A 24,468-nucleotide genomic window follows, 5' to 3' on the forward strand; every position below is an offset into this window, starting at 1 on the left:
AGTAATATAATTCAATAAGGAAGACATAAGAATCGATCCACAAGTAATGCCCATTCGTAGCTATCAATACCATGTGTCCTAATGTATCCCTGGCGCAGTGGACACTCAATAAATATAGAAAGAATTGAGAAAAATATAGACAGATATCTTTTGGCTGCTGGGCCCCAAATTCACTGACTTAGTGAACACATGTGGTTAAACATAGTCACCTGCAGAAAAATAGTCATATACATAAAAGACCATAAACAGATATATACCTAATTTCAGAAACATGATAGTTGTGATTACATATTTCCATGATTATTTTCCTACATGTGCTCTTCCACATGGTCCTTGGGAACAATGAACTAGGGTCTAAAAGTATTTTGTAAAGAGCTTATTAGTTTTCTGGGATACAGGAGTCTATGTATGTGTGTATGTATATAGTGTTGGGGGTGTGGGTGTGATGTTTTCTGTGTGTATTTGTTGTGTGTGTTTCCTTCTGTACGCTCTTGTACACATCCACTCATCTGCCTGCATCTATATGAATGAGTTCTCCTACCTGCAGGGCCTTTTCAAACCCTCCAAAATTTATCACACTTGAACACGACATATTGGTACGGAATGGGCCTTCACCTACGTCTCCACATATTTCATTGTTTAAACAGGGCCCCAGATATAGGACCAGCCCAGAGAAACACAAGGTGTTTCTGTGTATGTCATTTGTATTTCTTGAGTTTTGAAATCATGCGTGTACAGCTGTGCAGGGATTTTCTTATATCACAATTACTGGTGGATTCCCTACAAGGTGAGAATTAAAGGAATATGGATGTAGGCAACTGAGGCTTATACACTGGTGAAATGATTCAGGAAGTTGGTCAGACTTATTTTGTACCAAAAGACCCCAGTAAAAAGGGGGAGACTTCTCCTTCTCTCGAAAGGTCCTGCTCCGGAGCTTGGAATTAGTAGCTTCCCAGCCCCGTAGCACTAGATTCCTCTCCCTCCATAATTCCACTTTGCAGTTACGTTTTGGAGGCTGGGAATAGTATCATGACCGCCACCAAGTCATAAAAGAGGGCTGAGGGGCTTGATCTCTGCAGCCAAGTCCAATCTTCTCAAAGCCCCCTTTCCAGGAAGGAGAACGAGAGGAAGGCATCCAGAGACATAGGCAGTTGACAGACCCTCTCCCTACACGGCCAGTGAGCTGAAGGCAGCTCAGGTCTCCATGAAGGCAAGTCAGAAGCTGGATTCAGGTTGGAGGATCAAGGAGGCTGGTGGCTGGCGGTGAACTCCAGAATGATGCCCTTGGGACCCTATCTCATGGGATGGCCTGATTAGTTCTTCTCTGGTCCTCACCCCCAGGACACAGAGCAGGTGGGGGTCATGCCCCTCTCCTCCAATCCTAACCCTTCTGTTTTACCAGTGGCTGCATTCCTGGCCTCTGTCATTACCTCTTTGATCTGGGGATTTTTTTCCACCGTTTTTTGTTTGTTATGGGATTTTTAAAAAAAATCTGTTTACTGGCTTATTTTTAATTACTCCAGTAATATACAAGTATGTTCTTGTTATAAAATATTCAAACAAAGCAGATGTATATCAAGTCAAAAGCAAACCTTTCCTTCACCCGCAATCTTAGTTCCCTCCCCAGGGGGAATTACAGTTATTAGTTTAGTGTGTACTTTTCCTGAGCTTTCTCTCTGAGTGTACGTACATTTATAAACACATTCATACGTATGTAGTTCTGTTCTGTGGGTTTCTTTTTACATAAATGAAATCGTACTTTTTGAATTGTCTAGCACTTGTTTTTTTTGTTTATTTGTTTCACTTGCTCCTCTGTCTTGAGATGCGTCCAAGGCAATACCTACACGGAGAGGTCTTTCAATCCCTTTACCTGCCACATAGACTTCCATTGTATATATATCTGATAGTGTATTTAACCATGCTTCTGTTCTTGGACAGTTAGGTGATTTCCTTGTTTTTCTCTTGCTGAAAATATGCATTCAAATCATATACCTGAAGCGTCACCCCTTTCCATATCCCCTTTGCAAGAAGCACATTAATTCCACTCGCTCCCACATCCTCCAGATTCAGCCCCACCTCATCACACCGTGCTCCCTGGCTATCTCCTCTTGGCTGCCTTGGGAATTCTAGTTGGAGCTGCTGTCTTTTTGCCTGAGACAGAAGTGACCTGCTATTAAATAAACAGGCATTTGAAAGCCACCCCCTCGTTACATTCTGAAAGCCAGAGGTTGCCACAGGACAGTTACTTAAATCAAGACAATTTCCAGGCAGGAAGAAGATATAGAACCATGGCATAATTCCTCTCCCTCGTTAGTTAGTAATAGCTTGATTGAGTATCGAGAGCAACCCTAAAATGCTGCCATCAGCACAGACTACCCTTTAGATTAACACACAGCTCCTATTCCCTTGAATGTAGTTAGGCCAGCTTAATGTCAAGGCATAAAAAAGATGCTTGTTAAATAATTTCCCAAAGCTCCAGCTCAATCTTTAATTTGTTTTTATTCTTTTCCCCCCTCTTTCCCTCTTGTCCCTCAGTCTCACTTTTGCTTCTCCTTTTTTTTTTCTCTCTTTCCTCTATGCCAAAGGGTACGCCGTTAAGTCGGGCTGATTTAAGGGCCGTCAACATCAACCTCTGTGACATGTGCGTTATCCTGTCAGCCAATCAGAATAATATTGATGATACTTCGCTGCAGGACAAGGAATGCATCTTGGCGTCACTCAACATCAAATCTATGCAGTTTGATGACAGCATCGGGGTCTTGCAGGCTAATTCCCAAGGTAAGGACAGCCTCTCTGCCGTGCCTACGGGGGACAGGGGCTGGCAAGAGGGATATCCTTCACTCCGTAATCCACAGAGGCACGCATCAGCCTGCCTGGTAGAGAAACACACCGTGGCTGCCATGGCTTTCAAAGGGGCATCTGCTGCCTCTTCTTGCCAGCCTGGGCAGCGGGCTTGAGACCCTAACGCCCACACTCTCAGTAGGCTGTCTTCCCCAAAACTAATCCAGCCTTCAAGTGCCGCCCGCTCAGCCTTTGCAAATGGTGGCCTTAGGCCCAGGGTCGCCAGCTAAATGCCAGAGCACTGAGGTGATGCTGGCCGAACAATTCTCAGCGTTTCTTCCCAGCATCTGTTTTTGCCATCGACCTGTGTTAAGCTTTGCCGTTGCTATAGCTGCGTGGGGGTGTTAAGCTTTGCGTTGTTATCGGCTGACCGAGGGACGGTGGTCTCTGGAGGGTGGGGAGTATATGGACATTGAAAGTCATTTAGCAGAAGGTGACACGTGTCAGCCCATGCGTTCTCTGTAGGAGGCATGACAGTGTTAAATGCCACACATCTGCCACCTCTGTTCTGCCCTGGTCTTCCCTGTCCTTTGCTCTGGGACCCTGGGCAGAGGGTTCCAAGTAAAGATGTTGTCCAGGAGTCTCAGAGAGGCGGCACTGCAAAAACCCTGCAACACACACGTCACTCATCAGGGTGGGACGTGAAGCACTTTCCGCCGAGTAACACCTCTGTGTGGGCTTGCCATGAGCTGCAGGGTCATTGTCATATGCGGTCTACTGGATAGGTGGCATCGGGTGCCTGCTAGGAACCTGAATGCCGTCATTCCAGGAGTAAAGACAGAGGGCGTACAGCCCACAAAGACTACAGCCTCTGGGCTGTGAGGCACCATCTTACGGATACGATGAAGCTCGCTCGATCCTGCCGCCTAGACCTACGTGCTACGTTATCTTTCGCCAACTCAGCGTGACCACCACCTCCTTCTAAGGTCCCCCCGACGTTGCAGCGAAGCCTGAAACAGTAGTTTCCAGAAGCCCCTTGTCTGCCTGGTTCTGGGCTGGAGTCTGCCAGTGAGAGAGGGGCAGGAGGGCGAGGTCTGGAAAGTGGAAGAGAAAAGCAGGTCTTGATCTTTGGAGGCAGCTGCAGGGTTCAAAGCAGCTCTCAGGGAAAGTTTTGAGAACCACTGGCTTTGCTGCTAGAGATGGAGACTGGTGTGTGCGCTTCCCCGAGGGTCCTGAGGTTCACAGCACCTTCTGGTGAAGTTCAAGAGAACCTTCCCCTTGGTGCTGCAAGTGAAATGGCTAACGGTGGCCTCTTTGACGTTTGCTCCTCCAGCCCTGCCCGTGGCTGTGTCAACCTCTAATTTTCGCCGTACCTGGAATAGAGTGGTTTCTATTCTTGACGTAACCCTGGCTGATACAGCCTGAAGCTTGGTTTTGTCATCTCCACTCCAGCGTCCTCTGCCTCTCTGCCAAATCTAAATCTTGGTCTCCGTTTGCTCAGCGGTGCCCGCAGGACAGAGCAATGTGCTGAGGCCCTGCGAAAGGAGCCTTAACTCTTTCCTGCCTCCTGCACGACCTGCTCAGGCAGCAGAGGTGACAAAGGATGGGAGGAGACAGTTAGCTGGCCTTCTTGGAGGGGGAAGAGGCAAGCTAGCTTTTGGTTCCTGCCCCTAAGTAGTTGATCTTCACTGTGTGTCTTCCCACCCACACCCCAGCATGGGCATCACCCAGGGACTGTTAGAAATGCAGACGCTCATGCCGCTCAGACCTGCCGGGTCAGGATCTGCATCCTAACAGCGTCCCCAGGTGACTCGTGTGCACTGCTTTAAGCCACAATAAATCTTTACGCTAACAACACCGGGTCCAGTCAACACACTGACCAACCCCATTAGATGCTCCTCGTCTCTTGGCAGGAGCTAGCAGAGGGAATGGAAAGAAGCAGAAGCAGGGGAGGTGCTCCCTCCAGGTGGAGATGGAAGCAAATGGTGGGGGGGGCAGGAAAAGACTCCCTTCCCCCAGCATGCCTGTTTCCTCGCAATTCAATAATCGTGATTTTCAAGGTCCTAGATTAGAATCTCAACATATAATATAGTCCCATATGCATCCGACATAGGTGTTCCTTCCAACTCTCTTAAACCTTATCCCCGCCTGTCAGATCCTTTTGATGGCCAAACTGGTAAAAAATGCTTCCCCTCCCCTCTTCAAACACTTACTCGATTCTCAAAAGCCTTCTTTACTGTTTGTATCACAGGAATAAGCAAGCATAGTAGGTCTTGGAGGGAGAGAAGGAAGAAAGGAAAAGAGAACTCATTTTTTCCTGCAAAAAAAAAAAAAGCAAAAAAGGGCTCTTATTTTGTACACACACGCACACACGCACACCAGAAGGGGCAGAGGATGTGCCCAAGGCCGGTGGTGGTTTTCAGAGACTCCTGGTTGGCATTGGAGCGGAGTGGAGTGTGCATCCCCCAGTAGCCAGCAAGCGTTCTGTTCGGCTCTCAGTGAGAGCCTGTCAACGCTGTAGCCCCACTGAGTCCACACTTCCCACCGTTTTCTTACTCTGTCTGCTCCTCTCTTATCCTTGGCTTCTAATAGTCCCCTTTGGTGACGCTCTGACCTTCCAGAAAGCAGTGGTCCAGTGGTGGCCATCAACACAGGAGGTTGCTTCCTCCCTGATGGGTGAGCGTCGGAAGTTCACGTCCGGCTGCTCACTGTACAGCCCACACCTCAGGTTCATCCCAGTCCACGGGGTCAGATGGACGAGCCGAGATTCCCGGCTGCTTCCCCTCCTTGAGACCCTTGTGACCCACGGGAACGCCCACTGTCCTCAAATGCTTCTGTTACCCTTCATCTGGGCATTTGGCATGACCAAACTCCAAGTGGATTGGAATTACAGAATACAAAAATGGATTTCGTCTTACTATTTTCATTTCGGGGAGCAAATCTAACTTCCCCATGAGAGGGAACTATAGAGATTTCTGGCCACTGACACCCCACCTTTCATCACTCTTTATTCTGTAGTCCTTATGAAACCCATTCCTTTGTTTTGTCTCGAGAGCTATGTTACCACCTCTCCAGAACACAGCAGGACAGAACTGTGGACCCAGGACAGACGTGTGTACTCTTGGGCCAGAGTATTCACGCAACCTTATGGCGAGTTGTTCTAACATGAAATGAAACAAGAAAATGTGTCTTCACATTGAGGAGGTAGAGCCTCCACTGGGATTTGTGTTCAGACACTCGCCACTGCGTGTTATTTGCTCTCCTAGACTCACAAAACCTCTTTTCCCTCTTCTCTTTTCACATTCCCTTTTAGTGTCACTGTTCTAGCCCACATGGTGTCAGGGCTGGCCCAGCCTAGGGATTCTGGACCAGATACTTTCTGAAAAGATCTGAAATGTGATGGCTGACTGTCAGAAACAATTACAGAGAAAGGCGGCCTACCCCATGCTGGACGGTATATCCGATGTGACAGCTGGGTCTATGAGATGCAGTTTTAGTATACAGCAGGCAAGCCTGCAGTGACAATTACATAAAGCAGGTGACGCCACTTCTTGCTGGTCAGCATACATCAGCTCAGAACCACTTTACAGCTCTTTACCAGCAACTAAGTGCCTTTATTTACAGAGCGCCTGTCACTTCCCTTTGGCTGGAGAGCTGGTGTATTATTTAGCACGCATTTATCTGGGGAAAACATTTCAATTTAAATCAGCTGGTACAACGGTGGCTCTTGCCAGACTCTCTCCCTGTGGTTCTAAAAGACAAGAACCGAGTCTGATCTTGGAAAGGAGGGTGAACAGAGGGAGGAAGGGCCTATTCTCAAGAGAGCCACTTGAATCAGAACCTGAAAGGAAGGATCATGCGGCTGAATTTCCCATTGTGCTTTGTTTGTTGTTGAAGTATGATGGTGGATTTACAACGTTATATTAGTTTCGGGTGGATAACGTAGTGAGTGATTCAATATTTTTATAGATTATGTACCATTTAAAGTTATTATAAAATATTGGCTATATTCCCTGTGCTGTACAATGTATCCCTTGTAGCTTATTTATTTTATACATAGTATCAAAAGTCTGTATCTCTTAATCCCCTACCCCTATCTTGTCCTTTTCCCTTCCCTCTCCTGACCGGTAACCACTGGTTTGTTCTCTATATCTGTGAGTCCGTTTCTGTCTCGTTACATACATTCACTTGTTTTATTTTTTACATTCCACATATAAGTGATAACATACAGTATTTGCCTTTGTCTGACTTATTTCACTAAGCATAATACCTTCTAGGTCCAACCATGTCGTTGCAAATAGCAGAATTTCATTCTTTTTTATGGCTAATATTTGTGTGTGTGCGTATGTGTATATATGCCACATCTTCTCTACCTACTCATCTGTTGATGAACATTTAGGTTGGTTTCATATCTTGACTATTGTAAATAATGCTGCTATGAACATTGGGGTGCATGTATCTTTTTGAATTAGTGTTTTCGATTTCTTCAGATATATAACCAGGAGCGGAATTACTGGATCATGTGGTAGTTCTATTTTTAGTTTTTTGCCATTATGCTTTTATATTGAGTTATGAAATGAGCATTTATAGTTTCTTCCTGCTTAACCTTCCAGTAAGGGTAAGTCTTAAGGGAAAGAAAGAGGAATAAGTGAGTGACCACTATGTGTTAGGCACTATAGCACGCAGGACACAAATGGCTACCATATTGGACAGTGCAGGTGTAGAGTATAGGCTTACTGCCTTGCTAAGGGTTTGGATTTATAGGAAGATGATGATTAAATCCATCTTTTAGAAAGATAGCAGACAAAAATATGAGCACGGTTTCGAGGCGGAAAGAGTTGGTGGCATGAGCTATATGAGAGGACTACTGTAATGGACTAGAAGGGATGAGATCAGGGCTGACAGGACAACTTAGTGATGTTAGTTGCGAGGACAAGACAGAAATTGAGATAGATTTGAAATAGAGAGAACAGCTGTCGAAGACTAGTTGGTGGGAAGGAGGTATGGATGAGCAAGGATGAGGAATTGGGAATGCGTTTCAAGGTTGGCCACGGGGTGGATGTAAAAATGATTAAGTTCGCAAAGGACCCAGGAGGAGAAACAAGCTTGGGGCAGAAGGTAAAACAATTAGGTCCTGGTTCATTTGAATTGAAATTTTCTGGAGAATATCCAGTGAGAAATAAGAACACATGGTTACAGGGATAAAGTTAGGTTTGAAGCTATAGCCTTGGAGGTCGTTGGTGATGGACAGTGTATGGGCCTTGAGAGTGGATATTTCCCAGGGAGACAAGGCAGGGCAACTAAGAGAAGAGGGGCCATTGTGGAACCTTGGGAAACATCAACCTTGAAGGGACAAACAGAGGAAGAGAATCCAGTGAGAGGGGCTGAGGACACAGATTTTGGGGGGTAGGAGTGGGTGGTATGAAGGTAAAGGAGAAGAGCGTTGAATAAATTCCAGAGTCGCAATCTGGAGTGTATCCTAATTATTTCTCGCTGTGTGTGTTTTCTTGAGCAGACTCTGAGCTCTTTGAGAGGCAGAGACTCTTCCTCACCTTGCTAATCTTCGTGTCCCCAGTCCCTCTAGAACAGGACCTGACACAGAGTTGGCATGCCAGAAGAATTTGCTGGGCAGAACTGATTTGAAAGGAAACAGTGATTAGCACTGTCGGATACTGCAGAAAAGTCAAGTAGATGAGGGCCTAAAAATGGCAACAGTGCATTGGACCCTCAGGAAGTTCCCAGTGATCTTAGCAAGAGCAGCTGAGTAGCTTGTTGCCAGTAGAAACGAGCATTCAGGGGACTCAAACCTTAATGGGAGATGAGAGTTGGAGACCCTATATTAATCTTTCAAGTGCAGATAGGGAGAGAAATAGGATATTTCAGAGGAGCTCATCAAAGAAAGGATTTCCTTTTTGTTTTTAGGAGAGGGAGAAATACACCATATTTGTTGGCTATGGTAGGCTAGGGTGAAGCCCCATAGAGGGGAGAAGTTTGAAGCTACAGGAGAGAGTTGTTAAACGATAAAGAAGGAACCAGAGAGAAGCAGGAGAGATGACGTGTCCTTTCAAAAAGAAGGAATGATCCTTGTTCCTCTGAGTCAGAGGGCTGGATGGGGAAGATGAAGCTGGAGGAAACTTCAGTCTGATGGCCCCTCCTTTCTTCATGAAGCAACCAACTTGGCTTTCCTTGAGGAGTTAAGTGGGCCAGTTGGGACAGGGAACCAATGTGGTAAAAGTTCAGAGCGGACACCATGGGAACCACGTAAGGAAAGGAGTGGATTTAGGTGAAAGCACCATGAGCATTGGTGAGAACCAGCTGGGGTGGGAACCATGATAAAACCAGTCAGCACTGCCCTGCAGTTTTCTCTGCAGTGCTTTGCAAAAAAAGCACAGAAACTAGAAATTGGCTTTAGTTTGGGATGGAGATTCGGAGGAGGCAAAGGATTCCGTGGTGCTGTTGAGAGAATATTAAAATGAGTGTCCCAGGTTCTAAGACGGTAGGTGGAGAAGTTAAACCAGAGTTGGGGCTTCTAGGCAGAGAGGCCAAAAACGAAGCAAGCAATAAATCTCTGCGAGGTCAAAGAACGGGCTCGTGGAGTAGAAGAGTGCCAAAGGGTGGGAGGTTTGATTAGAGAAAGGATGTGATGACCTCAGAGAATGAAATATTCCTTGCAGAGCCAGAACAGACCTTGGTCATGTTCACGCTAAAACAGTTCTTCTCCACGAGGACTCTGAGCCCAAAGCAGAGCCCATCTGTTCACCAGCATCACCCTCACCACCACCACTACCATGACCAGCACGACCACCAGCACCACCACCATCAGCCATAATAATAATGCTTATGCTTCATGAATGTTTCCCGCTGTTATGTGGTAGGTATTTTGTCAACCAAGACAACGGGCATTTCTCACATCACCGGTTTTCACCCTTGGCTGCACGTTGTAAGCAGTTGAGAAATGTTAAAAAAATATCAACACCTGGGTTGCCCCTTAGCAGTTGTGACTTAGCTGGTGGCGGGGGGGGGGGGGTACGACCCGGGCATCAGGAGTTTTCGAAGTTCCCTGATGATTCCCAGGTGCAGCCAGGCTTGAGAACCGCTGCCCAAGGTGGTCCCCAGAGGAAGTGTATGAAGCAAGAGGGTTACTATTTTGATTGTAAAGAGGAAGAAACTGAGGCTTTGAGAAGCCAAGTAATCATTTTAACCTGAGTCTCCTGGCTTCCTGGGCATCCTAACCTTTAAATCATTTGCTTCTTTAGAACTATTCTGTCATTTAAACCTGCTGGTCTACCTTCTTCCTTTCATACTTTTGTGGATTTTCATTAGCTTTCCCAATACTGAAAATCCATAAGTGGAGAAAAGGGGCAGGGGAGGGCAGTGGGAAACCAGGCTCTGGCTTTTGCCCAACTGGCTACATTTGTCATCTTGTTTCTGTCACATGTCTCCAGACGATAAGTAAAGGATATTAGTTGCCCTGTGGATAGGCCTTCTTCTTGACCACAGCCTTTGAAAGGTGGCAGGTCTGGGATCCAGCACCACACAGCTATTAAACAGCAGCGTTGCCCACCTCCAAAGCCAGCAGGGTGCCCCTCCCAGTGCCTGGGTCTCTTCAAGAAGATGGAGCTGGTGTATATCAATGCCTGGGCTAAATGTGGATGCTGGTGTTAGGCTTCCTCTCTTGTTCTTTTTCCTGTTATATCTGCATTCATCTGATTCATGCTACCTGTCCTGAAGGTGTCAGTCCAATTCCAGGAACATTTACTAAGCACCTGTCATGTGCCCAGACTCTGCACGGCAGACGCTGCTGTGGAGTCAGGGGTCATAAAGCACATTCGCGGTCTTTGCAACCTCCTAGGAAAATAAATAACTCTGCTTTAGAATGCTGGTTGATTCCCATGGGAGAATTACCATCTGTGGAGGCTAACACTAGGGACAGGAAGAGAAGGAGAGTGGGTTTGAGAGACACTCTGGGAAAAAAGCAGAGGATTTCAGCAGTTGGAAACAAATAGATCTGGCTGCAGTCAGAGAGCAGAACAGAGGAAAAGGGGCAGAGGTACATGGGGACGTGTTTGAGGGACAGCAGTGGGTACAGTTGGGCAGGAACACAGTGTGTATATTGGGCAGCAGGGGGACAGGAGGCTGAAGTGTGGGTTGGGCATTGAGAAGCTTTTTTTTTAGTTAGGAAGCTGTAAATAATTTTTAATGAGTCTGTGAGTTAGGAAGCTGTACGTAATTCAGTAGGCACCGGGGGGCTACGGAAGGTTTCAAAGCAAGAGAGTGATGGGATTGGACCTGAACTTTAGGAAGATTGACCTGGCAGCCCAGTGAAGCATTGTTCGGAGTGGGAAAGAAGAGGATGCAGGGAAACTGGGTAGGAACAGTGGTTACCCAGGAGGAGACCAGGAACCTGGAACTGGAAAAAGAAGGGGAGGCCCTAGTGTAAGATGAGTAGGAATAAAACAGACTGTGTGAATGTGAGCTTCCTTCCTGGTAATGGAGGACAGTGGCTGCTCACGGGAAGAAGCCTGCAGAGAGGAGGGACTGGCTGCAGAACGAAGTAGTGTTGGTTGTGTTGGGTTTCAGTTGTGATTCATTTCCGCATGGACTTGGTGGAAAAATCCGGGTGAATCTGTAAAACAGATGGGTGGAAATGAAGTCCTGAATCCAGGAAAGGGTCACAGTTAGAGATCCGCCCCATGGCCCATGCTCTAGGGGCCGAGAAGAGCCTCAGGGGAGAGGATGAGGAAAGAGAGTTGAACGGCAGAAGTCTGAGGACCATCTTAGAAAGGACAGAGGGAACCATTGGTACAAGCCACGGAGCCACAGCTGAACTGAGTTCCCAATGCTCCTGGGGAGGGAGGAGCATGTGTCTCAAACTTTGGGACAAATGTCTGCTGCCTGCTTTCTCTTGCCTCCTCTAAATTAATTTGTCTATATGTTATGCCTCTTTACAACCACAAGTTTAAAGAAGTTATAGTGGACTTACATGAACATGCCGACAGGCACGCAAGCACGAGACACACGTACACACACACCTTAGTTCCTACAGCCCTCTCTGACCCTCAGACACAGTTACACTAAGTGATGTCCACATATAAGCGGACGCTCTCCTTTGTCTGAATTTCAACAAAGGTTAAGAGCCTCAAGTAGGGAATGACATTTTTCTTTGGAAGTATGGCTGTAGTCCTTGGAGAGACAGCATTAATTGGGGCATAGGGTATATCCTGAAGTCTGAGATAGCTCTTACTGTTTCAGGGAAGAAAATGTGACTTCTGTTTTATATATGGGGGAGATCATGTGAATTAAGATCTCTAAATTATGTTGGATCACAGGAGTCAGGATTCAAAAGGACCTTTCCTAAACTAAAACTTTGGGACAAAATCCATGGGATGGAATGGAATGAAGTCTGCTGAACATTAAGTTTCAAATAATTACTCAAGACAAGCTGGATAAACCTTGCTGATACAGGTGTAATTTGTTTGGAGCAGTGATTGTTTCATCCTGGCGAGTCCGAGAGGAGGCGCGTCAAGAGCTATGAAGATTTGAAGGAAGACATTGACAAACAGGCAGGGCTGCCAAGGGGGCGACCAGAATGGGGAAATGCTTGGACTACGTGTCACTTGCCCAGCGGTTAAGAGCACGGGGCTGGGGGACCAAAAGGGCCGTCTTCTGCTCCATTGAACAAAACCAGGATCGATGGCTAATGATTAAGGAGAACCAGATTTTAATCCCACATAAGAAAGGCTGCCTAAACATGTAGTGAGCGTCCGATCACCGCATGACTGTCTGCCAAATGGAAGTTCCTGGCGTGATCCTTGTGATGGTGGGGAAGGTAGATGAGAGGAGTTCTGTGGTCCTTTATAACTGAGGGTCTCTGGTATTTTCTTGATTCTGATGACATAGAGCTCTGTGTTTTAGAAGATCTACATTCTTACTCCAGAGGGAGACCTATGCTGTTTGGCGAAATTGGGGTCATAATGGGTCTTTTAGTGGAAACTTTCCAGAATGGCACTGTCTTTGTGTCTAAGATGGGGAGTGGCCTGCATTGGGGTGAGCAGCTGCACATCTGGCTTTTCCATTAATTTGACAGACCACCCCCATCTTCAACTCCCATGTCACCCCTCAACACCTGCCCATCCCAGTTTTCTCCCTGCCTCCCCTCCCCCAAGCCTCACCCCCTGCACACCCGGGCTGCTCTCACTTGCAAACATACCTATACACATATCCTACACACATTGTCCCTCCCTGAAATCAGAGAAGCCTTTTTTCAGCTGTTCCCATATAACATTTCATTACCACAATATTCTCTCTCAATTCTGAGCTGGTGCGGGGGGAGAAGCCATTCCTCTTTATACCCACCCAACGAACAAAGCTCAGCTCTAAAATATTTTTCTTCAGTTGTAACTGAAAGGGCTGTTGGCTTCCATCCCAAAAACCAGAAAGACAATTATACTTAACTGTTTAGAGCTTTATAAATACCACACTGGAGTAGCCTCTAGGTAGTAACTTTAGATACCCAGCCCAATAACTTTCTTTTATTGGTTTGTGATTTAGATCTTATTTTCAGTCCTCTATAATAAGAGGAGTACATTTCATTAAAAGAGCTTACTAAACAATAAAGAAAATCTGGCTTAGGGCTCCGAGCGGGTCTCAGGTACAGAAAGGGGTCTGCCCTGTTCCATTTCTTCTGCAGACATCATGAGATGGATCTGAGCACAGTGGGGTAGCTGTATTTCAGCAAAGCAGCCATTGCAGCCGTTTTCTAAACGACTTCAACTTGGGAGATTTTTTCCTACACAGCGTATTTCACCACATGGGAGATGCTCTGAAGACTGCCATCTACTAGCCTGGCAATAGATGCCCAGTGAAGGAAACAAGGAAAAGCAACCGCCGTCACGACAATAGCTGTAACAAGAGACTGAGGAGTGAGGGCTACTTTCTGAACCCATGGAGGTTTTTAAGCCCTCCGTAAATGGAGGTCTAACCAGGGGAGTGGATTGGGGAAGAGAAAGTAAAAACGGACAGTATCGCCTATTCCGTCCAATGGCCTGCTTAGCAGAATTCACTTCTGCTGTGCCCGGTTGGGACAACTGCATTGAGAGGAAATCTGAGCTTCAGAGACAGAAAACAGATGTGGGGTGGAGTTGGGGTGGGACCGAGCTCGTTGTCCCAGCATCAGGCTTTCGTGAGCTGCTCTGCTACTCGAAGCTCGTATGCCTAGTTAAGGCTCCTTCTAAAAGATTATAATTCCCCCTTTTTCTTCAGGTGAGTCATGCACCAGGCACATTCATAGACAATATTTCATTTAATCTCCCCGATAAGCCACTCAGGCAGAGGTGATTTATCTCCATTCTACAGATGAGAAAACTGAGGCTCAGAAAAATTCAGCAACTTGTCCAAAGTCTCTTAGCTCAGATCCCCAAACTATCTGATTCCAAAGCCTTGTGCTTTTCTCACTACATCAGTCTGTCACATAAAAGAGAACAAGTGTTATTCTGATGAAAATGGGCCTGAATCTATACATCTGCTTTTCAGGGTCTTGGAAGCATCCCTGGGGACAAACGTTCAGTGAAAGGAAAGCTCTCGAGGCATGCCAGACTCCCAAACTGCTTCCTGCAGTCAAGGGCTGACTTTGTTTTGAATATTCTTGTCTCTGGGCATCCCTGTTTTGTGGGTCCCTTACCCTCCCCACCCCAGCAGTCAGAGGCACTAGGATCCTCTTGGTCCCTGATATCATTGCTACGACAACCATACAAACAACAGCAGAGCTGGGAGAAGAGTTTTCCTTAGCTGCCTCTGTGAACAGTATAATTGCTTGAGCTTTTTTTCCCCCCTGTTAATATAGACTTGATTTTGGAGCTGCCAAAAAGAGGGTGGAAAGTTTGAGACCCAGCTATTGCTTTCTTTTGTTCAGAAACTTATAAAATATTTCCAGGTTTTATCTCCTCATCCCACATTCCAGGTGGAAGTTTCCATGGAAGACAGAGAATGAACAGACCACTCTAGCCCTCAAGGCCTAGGAGTTCAGGCTGTATGTTATGCTCAGAAAAATGGTCCAGATAAATTGTCCTGTGGGAGGAAAGTGTGGTTGTATAACCAGAGGAAGGTGAAAGAAATCTTGTCATCCCACAGACTCTCTGAGGCCCCTGATGAGATTCCAGATAAGGATCCAACAGTTCATTTCCTGAGCGTCAGTTTAGGAAAGTTGCCTGAGGTTAGTCCCTGCTCTTTCCACGGTCCATGCCATCATGACACTAAGGACGTGTATAGGCAGAAGTGACACAGATGTGTAAAATAAGTTGTATGGCACAAGTTGAATGCACATATTTAACGATATGGGATCTGGAACATTCCAGAGTACCTTGCAAAATGCATGGTGTGAGTCATTTGTGATTTGCTGAGGCATGAATGTGATCCAGATGCTATGAAGATAGCACGCATGCCTCAAGCCAGCAAATGAGCCTACAAACCATCCGGTGTATTTTTGTCTTTACCCTTCCTTTTATAAGTGAAAACTCATGTGAAGTCCTAAAACCTTTATTTCCCTTTTTAAAAAAATGGCCCTGCAAAGAGGCCAACTGATTTATAAATGACTATAGTTCTGGATTGATAGAATGTTTAAGGGTATGAGTGGTTATACTTCATGGAATTCTGGAGGAAATTATTCCCCCAGTTCTGGAAAAGCAGTATGGTAGTCCTGGAGTGTCTTATCCCATATCTCCTGTAAAGAATTTCTACTGGATATTCTAAGTGCCCCATGGATGTCACCACACAGTGTGTTATAAGAAGGCAGAATTTGCTCTGAGCTGCAGTGGTCCAGAGGTCGGGGTAGCTCCAGAGTAGGTGGAGTTGAATTTGAAAATAGGTATGATTATTGTAAGTAAAGGGGCTACAGGCAGATGGAAAGGTCTGGGGCAGAGTGAGGAAGGCCACACAAGCAGGAAAGGCCAAGTTTATTCATGACAGGCACTTGGCTATATGTCTACTAATGACATTGCTGAGGGACTTAAGGATCTCAGGGTGTCAAAGGAAATGATTGTAGGTGAGGTCACTGTTAACTTGGATAGACCCTCAAAGAATGGCCTTTTCTGTCATCTTACTGACCTTCCCGCTCCCACCAACTGTCAGAAATATACTTAAATGCTTAGCATAGCACCTCACGCCTAGTAGATGCTTAGTAGAGGTGAGTGGAGTGAGCAAATAAATGATTTAATCCCCATATCTCTTGTTTGCAGTCTGCTCTGTCTTAGTTTGCCCTCAAATGAGAGAAAGCAGTTCGATTCCTTTATTAAATACCACATCCTTTCCTTCCAGCTTTCAGTCACTCTCCATTCATTTGATAGCTGGGTACTGGGCAAGGGTCCCAAAGATCGAAGGCACTGAAGTTGTCAGGAGGAGGCATGGTCAGACTTGCCCAAGAGTTCTCTAGTGCAAATCATCCCATTCCCTTAACCTTTGCTAATAGCTCCCAAGCCTCTATATTTTACTGGCCTCATCACAGATACATTGCACAGTACCAGCCCAAGGCCTGAGGAGGCTATAGCATTGAGACCTTCACAGTTCAATAATGTACAGAAGACATCTCTACTTTCTGCTCTAGGGGGCTTGGAATGGTTCCTCAGCACTTCCCTGGCCACGTGGAGATGGGCGCTCGCTCCTCTCAGCCACGGGCTGGCGAATTGTGCTCTGTCACCTGGGCGGGGCCATTAATCAGATGGGTGTGGTTTCTCTGCTTAATGATGGTGAATCACAAGTGGGGCTGTCAGAGGGATGACACCCTCGTGTAGGGTCAAGGGGCAAAGTTTTCAATCCTCCTTAACGTTAGTCATGTGGTATCTGACTTTGGATAAACGCTCTGATTTCATTTCTTCATCCCTGAAATGGGGTTTGTTAGAGTAGCCCCACCTAAATACCGTGAGGGATTGTGTGTGAATCCAAGGAGATGATGACTACAGATTGGTTTTATAAAACATGGAGGGCTTTGGAAATCGCATTTTGCAGTCAGGTTAATCATGGTGTGTGAGGGCTCCTGAACTGAAAACTTGGGTTTGAATACAGCTCTGCTACCTACTAGGCCTGGGCAAATTATTTAACCTGTCTGTGCTCTGTTTTCTCACTGAGAATACTAATTGTACCTGGCTCATCAAATTTCTGTGAGATATAAGTGAGATATAGGGCTTTCTCTAGTCTGTGTGGCACCTTTACGGGAGTCAGAAAAAGTCACTCCTTTCTTTGAGATACTTTACTTCCATGTGTTGAAAAATTCTCATAATATACTGATTATGTTTGAACAGTATGCTTTTCTACCATCTGCTAGGAAAAAACATTATAATAAATATGCAAATATATCATTCCGTGGTATGAGTGATGCCCACTTTGATGAACTGTTGTTCAGTGTCTGACCTTCGTAACCATACATGGCAGCCCTGAGTGGATGGGTGTAAAGCACTTATTACCTAGGGTGTAGTTAGAGATCAAGCAACATTAGCTTTTTGTTATTAATATTGGATAGTTTTACCATTTTCTTTCATTAGGTCCCCCAAAATAACAGTTAACAAGTTAGGGTTAGCCATCTGTACCCAGTAGCCAGAATTCCTGTTGATTCTGCTTGCCATTAGGTATGCATGGGAAGTAGATGCTGGTGGAAATCAAGACACCTTTGGGAGGTGAGCAATCCACGTGAGGGAGACTTACAAAAGCCTACAGAGTGTTGAGGAAGGATGCGGACAGATTGACAGTGACCACTGGGATTTTCCCTCTGTAGACAGGCCAGTGTGGTACCACTCAGTGGAGCTTTTTAGGAAGCAGAAAGGCGAGGCCTCGGCTCAGTGACAGAAGACCTCACGCACATCTGCTTGGTGGCAGTCGGTTATGGCAGGAGTCCTGACATTTGGGTGAAATGACATCAATCCAGAGTTGCTACTGGCTGAGTGGGGCTCATGCTGCTCCAACTAGATGGTAGGTGGCACCTGGCCTCCCTCCTTTACCTCTTTTTCCCTCAAAAAAAGTAATTTTGGGGCTTCCCTGGTGGCGTAGTGGTTGAGAGTCCGCCTGCCGATGCAGGGGACACGGGTTCGTGCCCCGGTCTGGGAAGATCCCACATGCCGCAGAGCTGAGCCTGCGCGTCCGGAGCCTGTGCTCTGCAACGGGAGAGGCCACAACGAGAGGCCCGCGTACCGCAAAAAAAAAAAAAAAAAAAAAAAAAAGTGATTTTGGCCCTCAGCCTGAGGCCCTGGGAATGATTTGTTCTTCATGGGGAAAGGGGTTTTGGATCCTTTTAAATACCTATTAAAATGATGCATCTTCTCTCTGTCCCTCCCCTACCTCCCCATAGGTGTATGCAGAAATATTTGCATACACATTCAAGAAGTTTACCTAGACCAGTGGCTTTCCACCTTAGTTGCACATTATAATCAACTGGGGAACTTTTAAACCCTGCCATGCGCAGGCCGCATCCCAGAGCAAATAAATCAGACTCTGGGCATAGGGTGCAGGCATCAGGGATTCCAATGTGGGATCGAAGTTGAGAAGTACAGGCCTAGGCTCTTCTTTACCAAAGGTAACCATCTGTGAGCCTCATATCAGGGCTATGGACTCGCTAAGCTTAAATCCCCATAGACTGGCAGCCTCCTAAGGATGATTTCTAGGAATTTTGGATGGTATATAATGGACGTTATGAAAATGCTGTATATATGAGAAATGACCTTTGACTCAAGAACGTCTCCATGTTCCCCAGCCTTACACCGTCTCGATCCAGAAAGAGCAGAGGAAATAAACCAGGGGAGTGTGCATGGGAGAGATCAAGAGAGGTGGGGGCAGGTAGGTCTCAGAAGGCCTAATTGGCATAGGAAATGGAAAAATTTTGAAAATCAATCAAACCCTGGTTCTAATGACAAGGAAGGACAGTAAATAATGAGAATGTCAGGGTTGAAGTTTCACACTTAATCTATAAACCTACTTTTAATAGGTCCTCAGGTGATTATAAATTCACAGTGGCTTTCTTTTTACTGGGTTATATGAGGCTGTTCCACATTTCTAAAGGAAGCCCAGGTGTGTCTCTTACGTACTTATTTTTATTTATTTATATTTAGGATACTGAAGAATTTTTTTAAACCCTCCTTTTTATGAACAATAATTATATACCATGCAAGGAAGCAATGTCTCTGTGTTATGAAATATTAAATCAAAATGCTTACCATTCCCAAATGTCCCAGAGATAAATACCAGCAGTACTTTGAAGCCCCTCTTAGAGCTGTTTTGCCTGCAAATTTATCGTTTTGTCTGCATTTTCAGAAAGCCCTGTTTTCTGTGAAGTATAGCACTCTAGGTAGTTTTTAAGGCTCAGACTCCTCTGGAGTTGCCTGTGTCGGCAACAACTCTTATGTAGATGGCACACGAGGGATGGCGTGTTGATCGGCTCCTTTAAGATGATGAATGGGCAGAGAGTGTTATTGTCTTTGATTGCATGCCTCACATCATCTGTATGTAGGAATAAGAGGGCCATACTTTATCTTTAGCCATTTTATAAATATTTAAGTCCTTATAGTTGCCTAAAGATATTAAAGCATATTTTACGGTAGTCAGAATATAAATATTATATATAGCTCAAGATACCAAAGTAGTTTAATGAATTCATAATTTTATGTTCACGTTTATTGGAATGTGTTTTATGTTCCAAAAGTTCCATTTAAGGAATAAGATACCATTCTGCTTCCTGACAACACACCAAGTGTTGGCTGGCGTTTCGGGTGGGAGTCTCGGTTCCAATATCTGTAGAGGTTTTCATTAGGAAGCAAGGAGGCAGGAAGTCAGGGCCCTGGGATATGTTTCCTCCATCTCTACATTTAAAGCTGTATATAAATAACTTTCTGAATAAACAATTCTGGCGCTTATTTAAATCATTAAAGCGTTCCAGAGAGAAAACTTTTTATAGCCCCTTTCCTCTATTTCAAGGAGATTAATTCAGAGAACTTAAGTAAGAACAATAAAGATGTGGCTTGCAATTTTCCCTTCCTCCCCACCCCCTTTCAGAAACAGGGACACAGACCCTGCTGGCCAGTATACAGCCCAATTCAGGGTATTATTGGTTTGGTTAGTGCCTTCCCAATGCATTCTGAACATTTCTCTCTAAGTTAAAGAGTCCCAGCTTGCTCCTTCCTTTTCCTAAGTGCAAATAAGTGACAGGGAGACTATTACTGCCCCTCTTTTCAGTTTTCCAGGGAAATATAAAGACTTTCCTCTTTAATATTTCACAAAGTTTCTCCAGCTCCCAGCGGGAGTCCATGCTGGGTAACGGTTTGCTAATTACCAACAACAAAACTAGACATACAACGCTGGTAAATTACCTGACCCTTTCCATTTTAATGAGACAACAAGGATTTCCCGAAATGATGTTGTTTCACTGGTTAATGGTGTCAGCAACGTTGTAATTGTGGGTTGAAACACATGAGCTGAACAACCACATGTGGAAAGGGCTTTCTCTCGACAGGCCCTTTGGAGACTAGAACCACATTATCGTTAAGCCTCTGTCACTTGCAGGCTGCTAATCACTTACTTTATTATCCCGCATATCCATTGTCTTTCTTTAATTGCTCTTTAAATTAAAATTAAAAATAGTTCTAAAGCCCACCATGGCTGGGATAGCATCTTGATTATGAAGATAACTTCAAGAAAATGGAACTGATAACATATTGCCAAGGTTATAAGCGAGTCCCACTGTTATGTACCGTGCCTGCAGGCCCCAGGGGCCTAATTGTGGCAGTTTCTCTTCCTTCTGCCCATACTGTTTGTTTAATAAATGGTTATTTATGGCCTTTTTGGCCATTACAGCAACTTTGGAGAAAGTACATCCTTCTCATTGGTTTGGGCGCTGAAATTTCATTCTCCAGGCAAAGGTATAAACAGAATTGAAAGGCAGGAGCTGCACTACAGCTTGTGAGGGCCTCTGAAAAGAGGCCCTCTTGATTCTCCTTGCTAGCTTATTCTGTATGAGTTTATTATTAAAATTTAGGGTTGTGAAAGAGACATAAACTTTCGAGCTGAAAGGAACTTTAGAGTCATCCCCATTTTACAGATGAAGAAACTGAGGACAGGAGCAGTTGCCGTGATGGTGATCACATGGCAGGAGATGAAACTGGATTGTCTGTTAGCGAGTGGATTGGATGGAGGGCTCCTGGAGGGAGGATTGTAGCTTATGGACTACTCCTGAGACAGGGTATTGTCTCACGCTCAGAGCTGTAATGTGCACGCTTGCATGGTTGTCGTGGTGCGGTGCATTTAGTGCGTGTCTCTTGTATGCCTACACTGGTGTGTTTTTTCACGTGAACTGTGTGCTGTGATACTGGAAGGGAGGGCTCCTGCCTTTCACTTCTTAAAAAAATGACCCCGGGCATGACTGCGGGCATTCCTGAATATTGAGTGATCAAACCCAGAGTTACCATGATTCCAGTATTATATACAGTGCCCCAGAATTAGGATGACACGTTTCTGAGAGCCAGAAGTCCTTGGGACATTGCCTTATGTGCCTCGGTTTTACAGATGGGCAAACCAAGTTTGGGTAAGACATTGAATCTAAATTGTCGCGGGGAGTTAGGGGATGACCTGGAGCTAAAACCCGTGTCTTTTGATTCTCTGTTTTTCTGTCAGCATTACCAGTCTATCATTGACATCATCAAAAATGAGTTAGTACTTAGAAAGGGCTTACTTTGTGCCAGGCACTGTTATAAGCAGTTTATCTGTATTATTTAACTCATTTAATCTTCGTGACATATTACTCTTCCATTTTATAGGTGAGGAGACTAAGACACAGAATTTAAGTACATCGCCCCAGATCATAAAACTGGGAACCGAAGGAGGCAGCACTCAACTCAGGCAGTCTAGCTGCAGAATTCCTGTTCTTAATCACGATGTTATAGCTCATTTCAGGATGTGGTCAGAGGATATTGATCATGGTGTAAACAGAGACGTTCAAAATCAAACTAGCACCAATCGGCCTCTTCTTTAGTGAAGTTCTATGTGTGTGGGGAATGCCTGACTCTCGAAATCCAAGATTCCAGTTACATGTTCATCTGCCAGCATCATATATGCAGGAAAGCCTTTCAGACTTCAAAGAAAACATTTACAGTGCTTTCTTTTAAAAGACCATCAAATGTTTGGGACGTCAGCCACTATCTCTGTCCAGGCGTCCTGTCTCTAGAACCTGTCAGAGACAGCTGGCTGAGAGCTGTCAGTGACGGGATTCTGCTCTTCCTGAATTGCAGGGCAATGCCTTGGACCACTTGGCAAATCCATCTTTTACAGCTACTTAATTTTCTGTGCACTTAAGATATGGGTGTTTTAGTTCGCTTGTGATTTCCTAGCTCTGGTTTTTGCTACGCTGGCCATCGGTTTGTACTAAACCAAACAACTGGGGCCCATTTGGCATTTGGTGTTTTAAATGGAAAAGGACATTTGAAGTACATGACAAATGCTGAAAAACAAAGCCCGTAACACTGAGGACATACAGAAACTGTTTCTAATGTAGAGGTGGTTACATTTTCAGTCTGTCTATTACTTTAATGAGCTCTTTGCATTTCTTTGATTAATGCTCACAAAAGGGGGAGAAAAAATTGATGGAATGGAAACAAAATGGTATATAGTCTTGGCAGCATTAGGGTTTCTGTGTGTTTTATTAGTATCCACTTCGTATTGCTGTCTTGCCATGTGTACTTCTACCTTTTCCCTGGCATAGTATGCCTCTAGTTTGCTGGAAATGTGATCCAGCATGAAGAAGTTTCTATATTAGTGGCAAAACAGCCTTTGTACTCTCTGGTGGCAACAAAGAGGGAGGGTCCAGGACAGGAATTAAGAAGTGGTAATAGTAGTAAAAAGAAAGGCTGATGTAGTTCATGCCATATTGAAATGAAGAATCCAACAGGTATGAAGGAAAGAAAAGAGAACATTAAAGATGCTTTAGAAACATTAGGTAGTAATTGGTACATAATCAGTAGTAATTCTTACAGTTTAAAATAGTGAAAAAAGGGGAAGGGAAAAGTGCAGCAAAGATATCTTTGTGAAGTAACTACATGGGGGGGGGAGAAAAGTTAGTCAAGGCAGGCTTCCTGGAAGTGGTGAAGGAGGGGCAGGAACTGAGTTGGGGGAGAAGGGAGGGAACAGCATATCTGAAGTGGGTAAGACTTGGTGAGAGTAGGGATGGGAATCAGCAAATGCCACCCTTCTGTGCTGGAAACCAGCTCTGACTGCTCCTCCCCTCGGCTGTATACACAGCATTGTGGGTTTCCATGGGCTCTTTGGACCCATGTAAGCTCTCAGCATCCTTCGCTCTGAGATTGAGTGGCTCTTACAACATTGTAGGAAGTTGAAATGGTAGAGAACTGGGAACCCTGAAAACTCTGTTTTGCTCTGTTCTTCTAAAGCCCCTTAATCTGTAACTTTTGGTCACTTCTATCCCAGAGCATCAGTTTCCCCAAATTCATGTAGGTCAAAATGACCTTTAGGGTTGTTACAGCTCATCAGCGCGAGTCCCTCCACCGTGTCAATCAGCTGTTCTCAACCCATGAAGATGACGTGAAGTTGTGAGGTTTCAGGCTCTTTTCTCTTATTCATTTATAATTTTGGTAAATTTTCTTCTCCTTGCACAAATGAAATATATTTCTTTTAGAAAATTTGGCAACTAGGTATAAACAAAAAGAAGACACATATGAATTCCTTATAATCTTAGCATTCGGACATAAGAAAGTTAACGTTAGTCTTGTTTCTGCAGATATAAATATTTTACCCCTCAAAAATGGATCATACATAATAGTGTGTACCTGTTTTTTCCACAAAATTGTTTCATGACCGTTTTTTCTATATCATGAAATGTTTTTCTGCATTATTTTTAGTGGATGCATACTTAACATAATCAGTTTCCTAAAACTGGACATTCAGGTTGTTTTCATTTTAATACTGTTACTTAATAACTACAAATGAAGACCATTGTAACCAAATCTTTTCATATAAAGAAATGTTGGCTGTGCATGTATTTTTAGAAGTGAAATTGCTTAGGTGAAAGGGTATGTCAAATTTTAAATCATTTAATCTGTGTCGCCAAATTACATCTTATTTTTAAGTTGTAAGATGAATTCAGAGGGGGTAAAAGGCAATTGAGAAGTTGTGGAAAATTCATCCTGACACCATGAGCTTTTGCACAAATGAAGAGGTTAGACCAGGTGAATATTAGGTTTCTTTCCAAATCTGTGGCCTTAACTGTGTTTGAGTTGTAACTAGTCTCCTCCCCTTCCCCCCTCCCTTCCTTATTCCCTCCCTCTTTCCCTCCCTCTTTCCCTCCCTCTCTCCCTCCCTCTCTCCCTCCCTCTCTCCCTCCCTCCCCCCCTTCCTTCCTTACACCAACCCCTCTGAGAGACAGGTTCTTACTTAGGGACCATAAGCTCTTTAAGTTTACTTTAAGGAAAGAGACTGTCTGCTTAGAGAGACAACTCTTGCAAACATATTTGTTTCATGTGTGTGAGACTTGTATTTGTTTCATGTGTGTGTGACTTGTCTAAGTGCTGACTATATCTTATGAAACTTAATGGACAAATAGCTATAGAGAACTTAGGTTGATTGACTGGCTGTTAGTTGGTTGGTTTAGTTTGCTTTGGTTTAATTTAGACCCAGAACAGAAACTCTAAAAAAGATGAAGTACCTTGT

At 44.8% G+C, this 24,468-nt stretch overlaps 1 protein-coding gene across 24 annotated transcripts in view; it reads left to right on the top strand.

Moving 5' to 3' along the window:
* KCNMA1 (potassium calcium-activated channel subfamily M alpha 1) overlaps positions 1 to 24,468 on the top strand; it is a 741,810-nt gene that overhangs the window by 666,338 nt on the left and 51,004 nt on the right. For all 24 annotated transcript variants that reach the window (XM_060286605.1, XM_060286606.1, XM_060286602.1 and 21 more), the window contains one exon: positions 2,586 to 2,778. In XM_060286605.1, the coding sequence (XP_060142588.1) occupies positions 2,586 to 2,778 (193 nt within the window). The remainder of the gene's footprint in view (positions 1 to 2,585; positions 2,779 to 24,468) is intronic.

This window comes from Globicephala melas, chromosome 16, assembly GCF_963455315.2.
Source record: "Globicephala melas chromosome 16, mGloMel1.2, whole genome shotgun sequence".
NCBI classification, from domain to species: Eukaryota; Metazoa; Chordata; class Mammalia; order Artiodactyla; family Delphinidae; genus Globicephala; species Globicephala melas.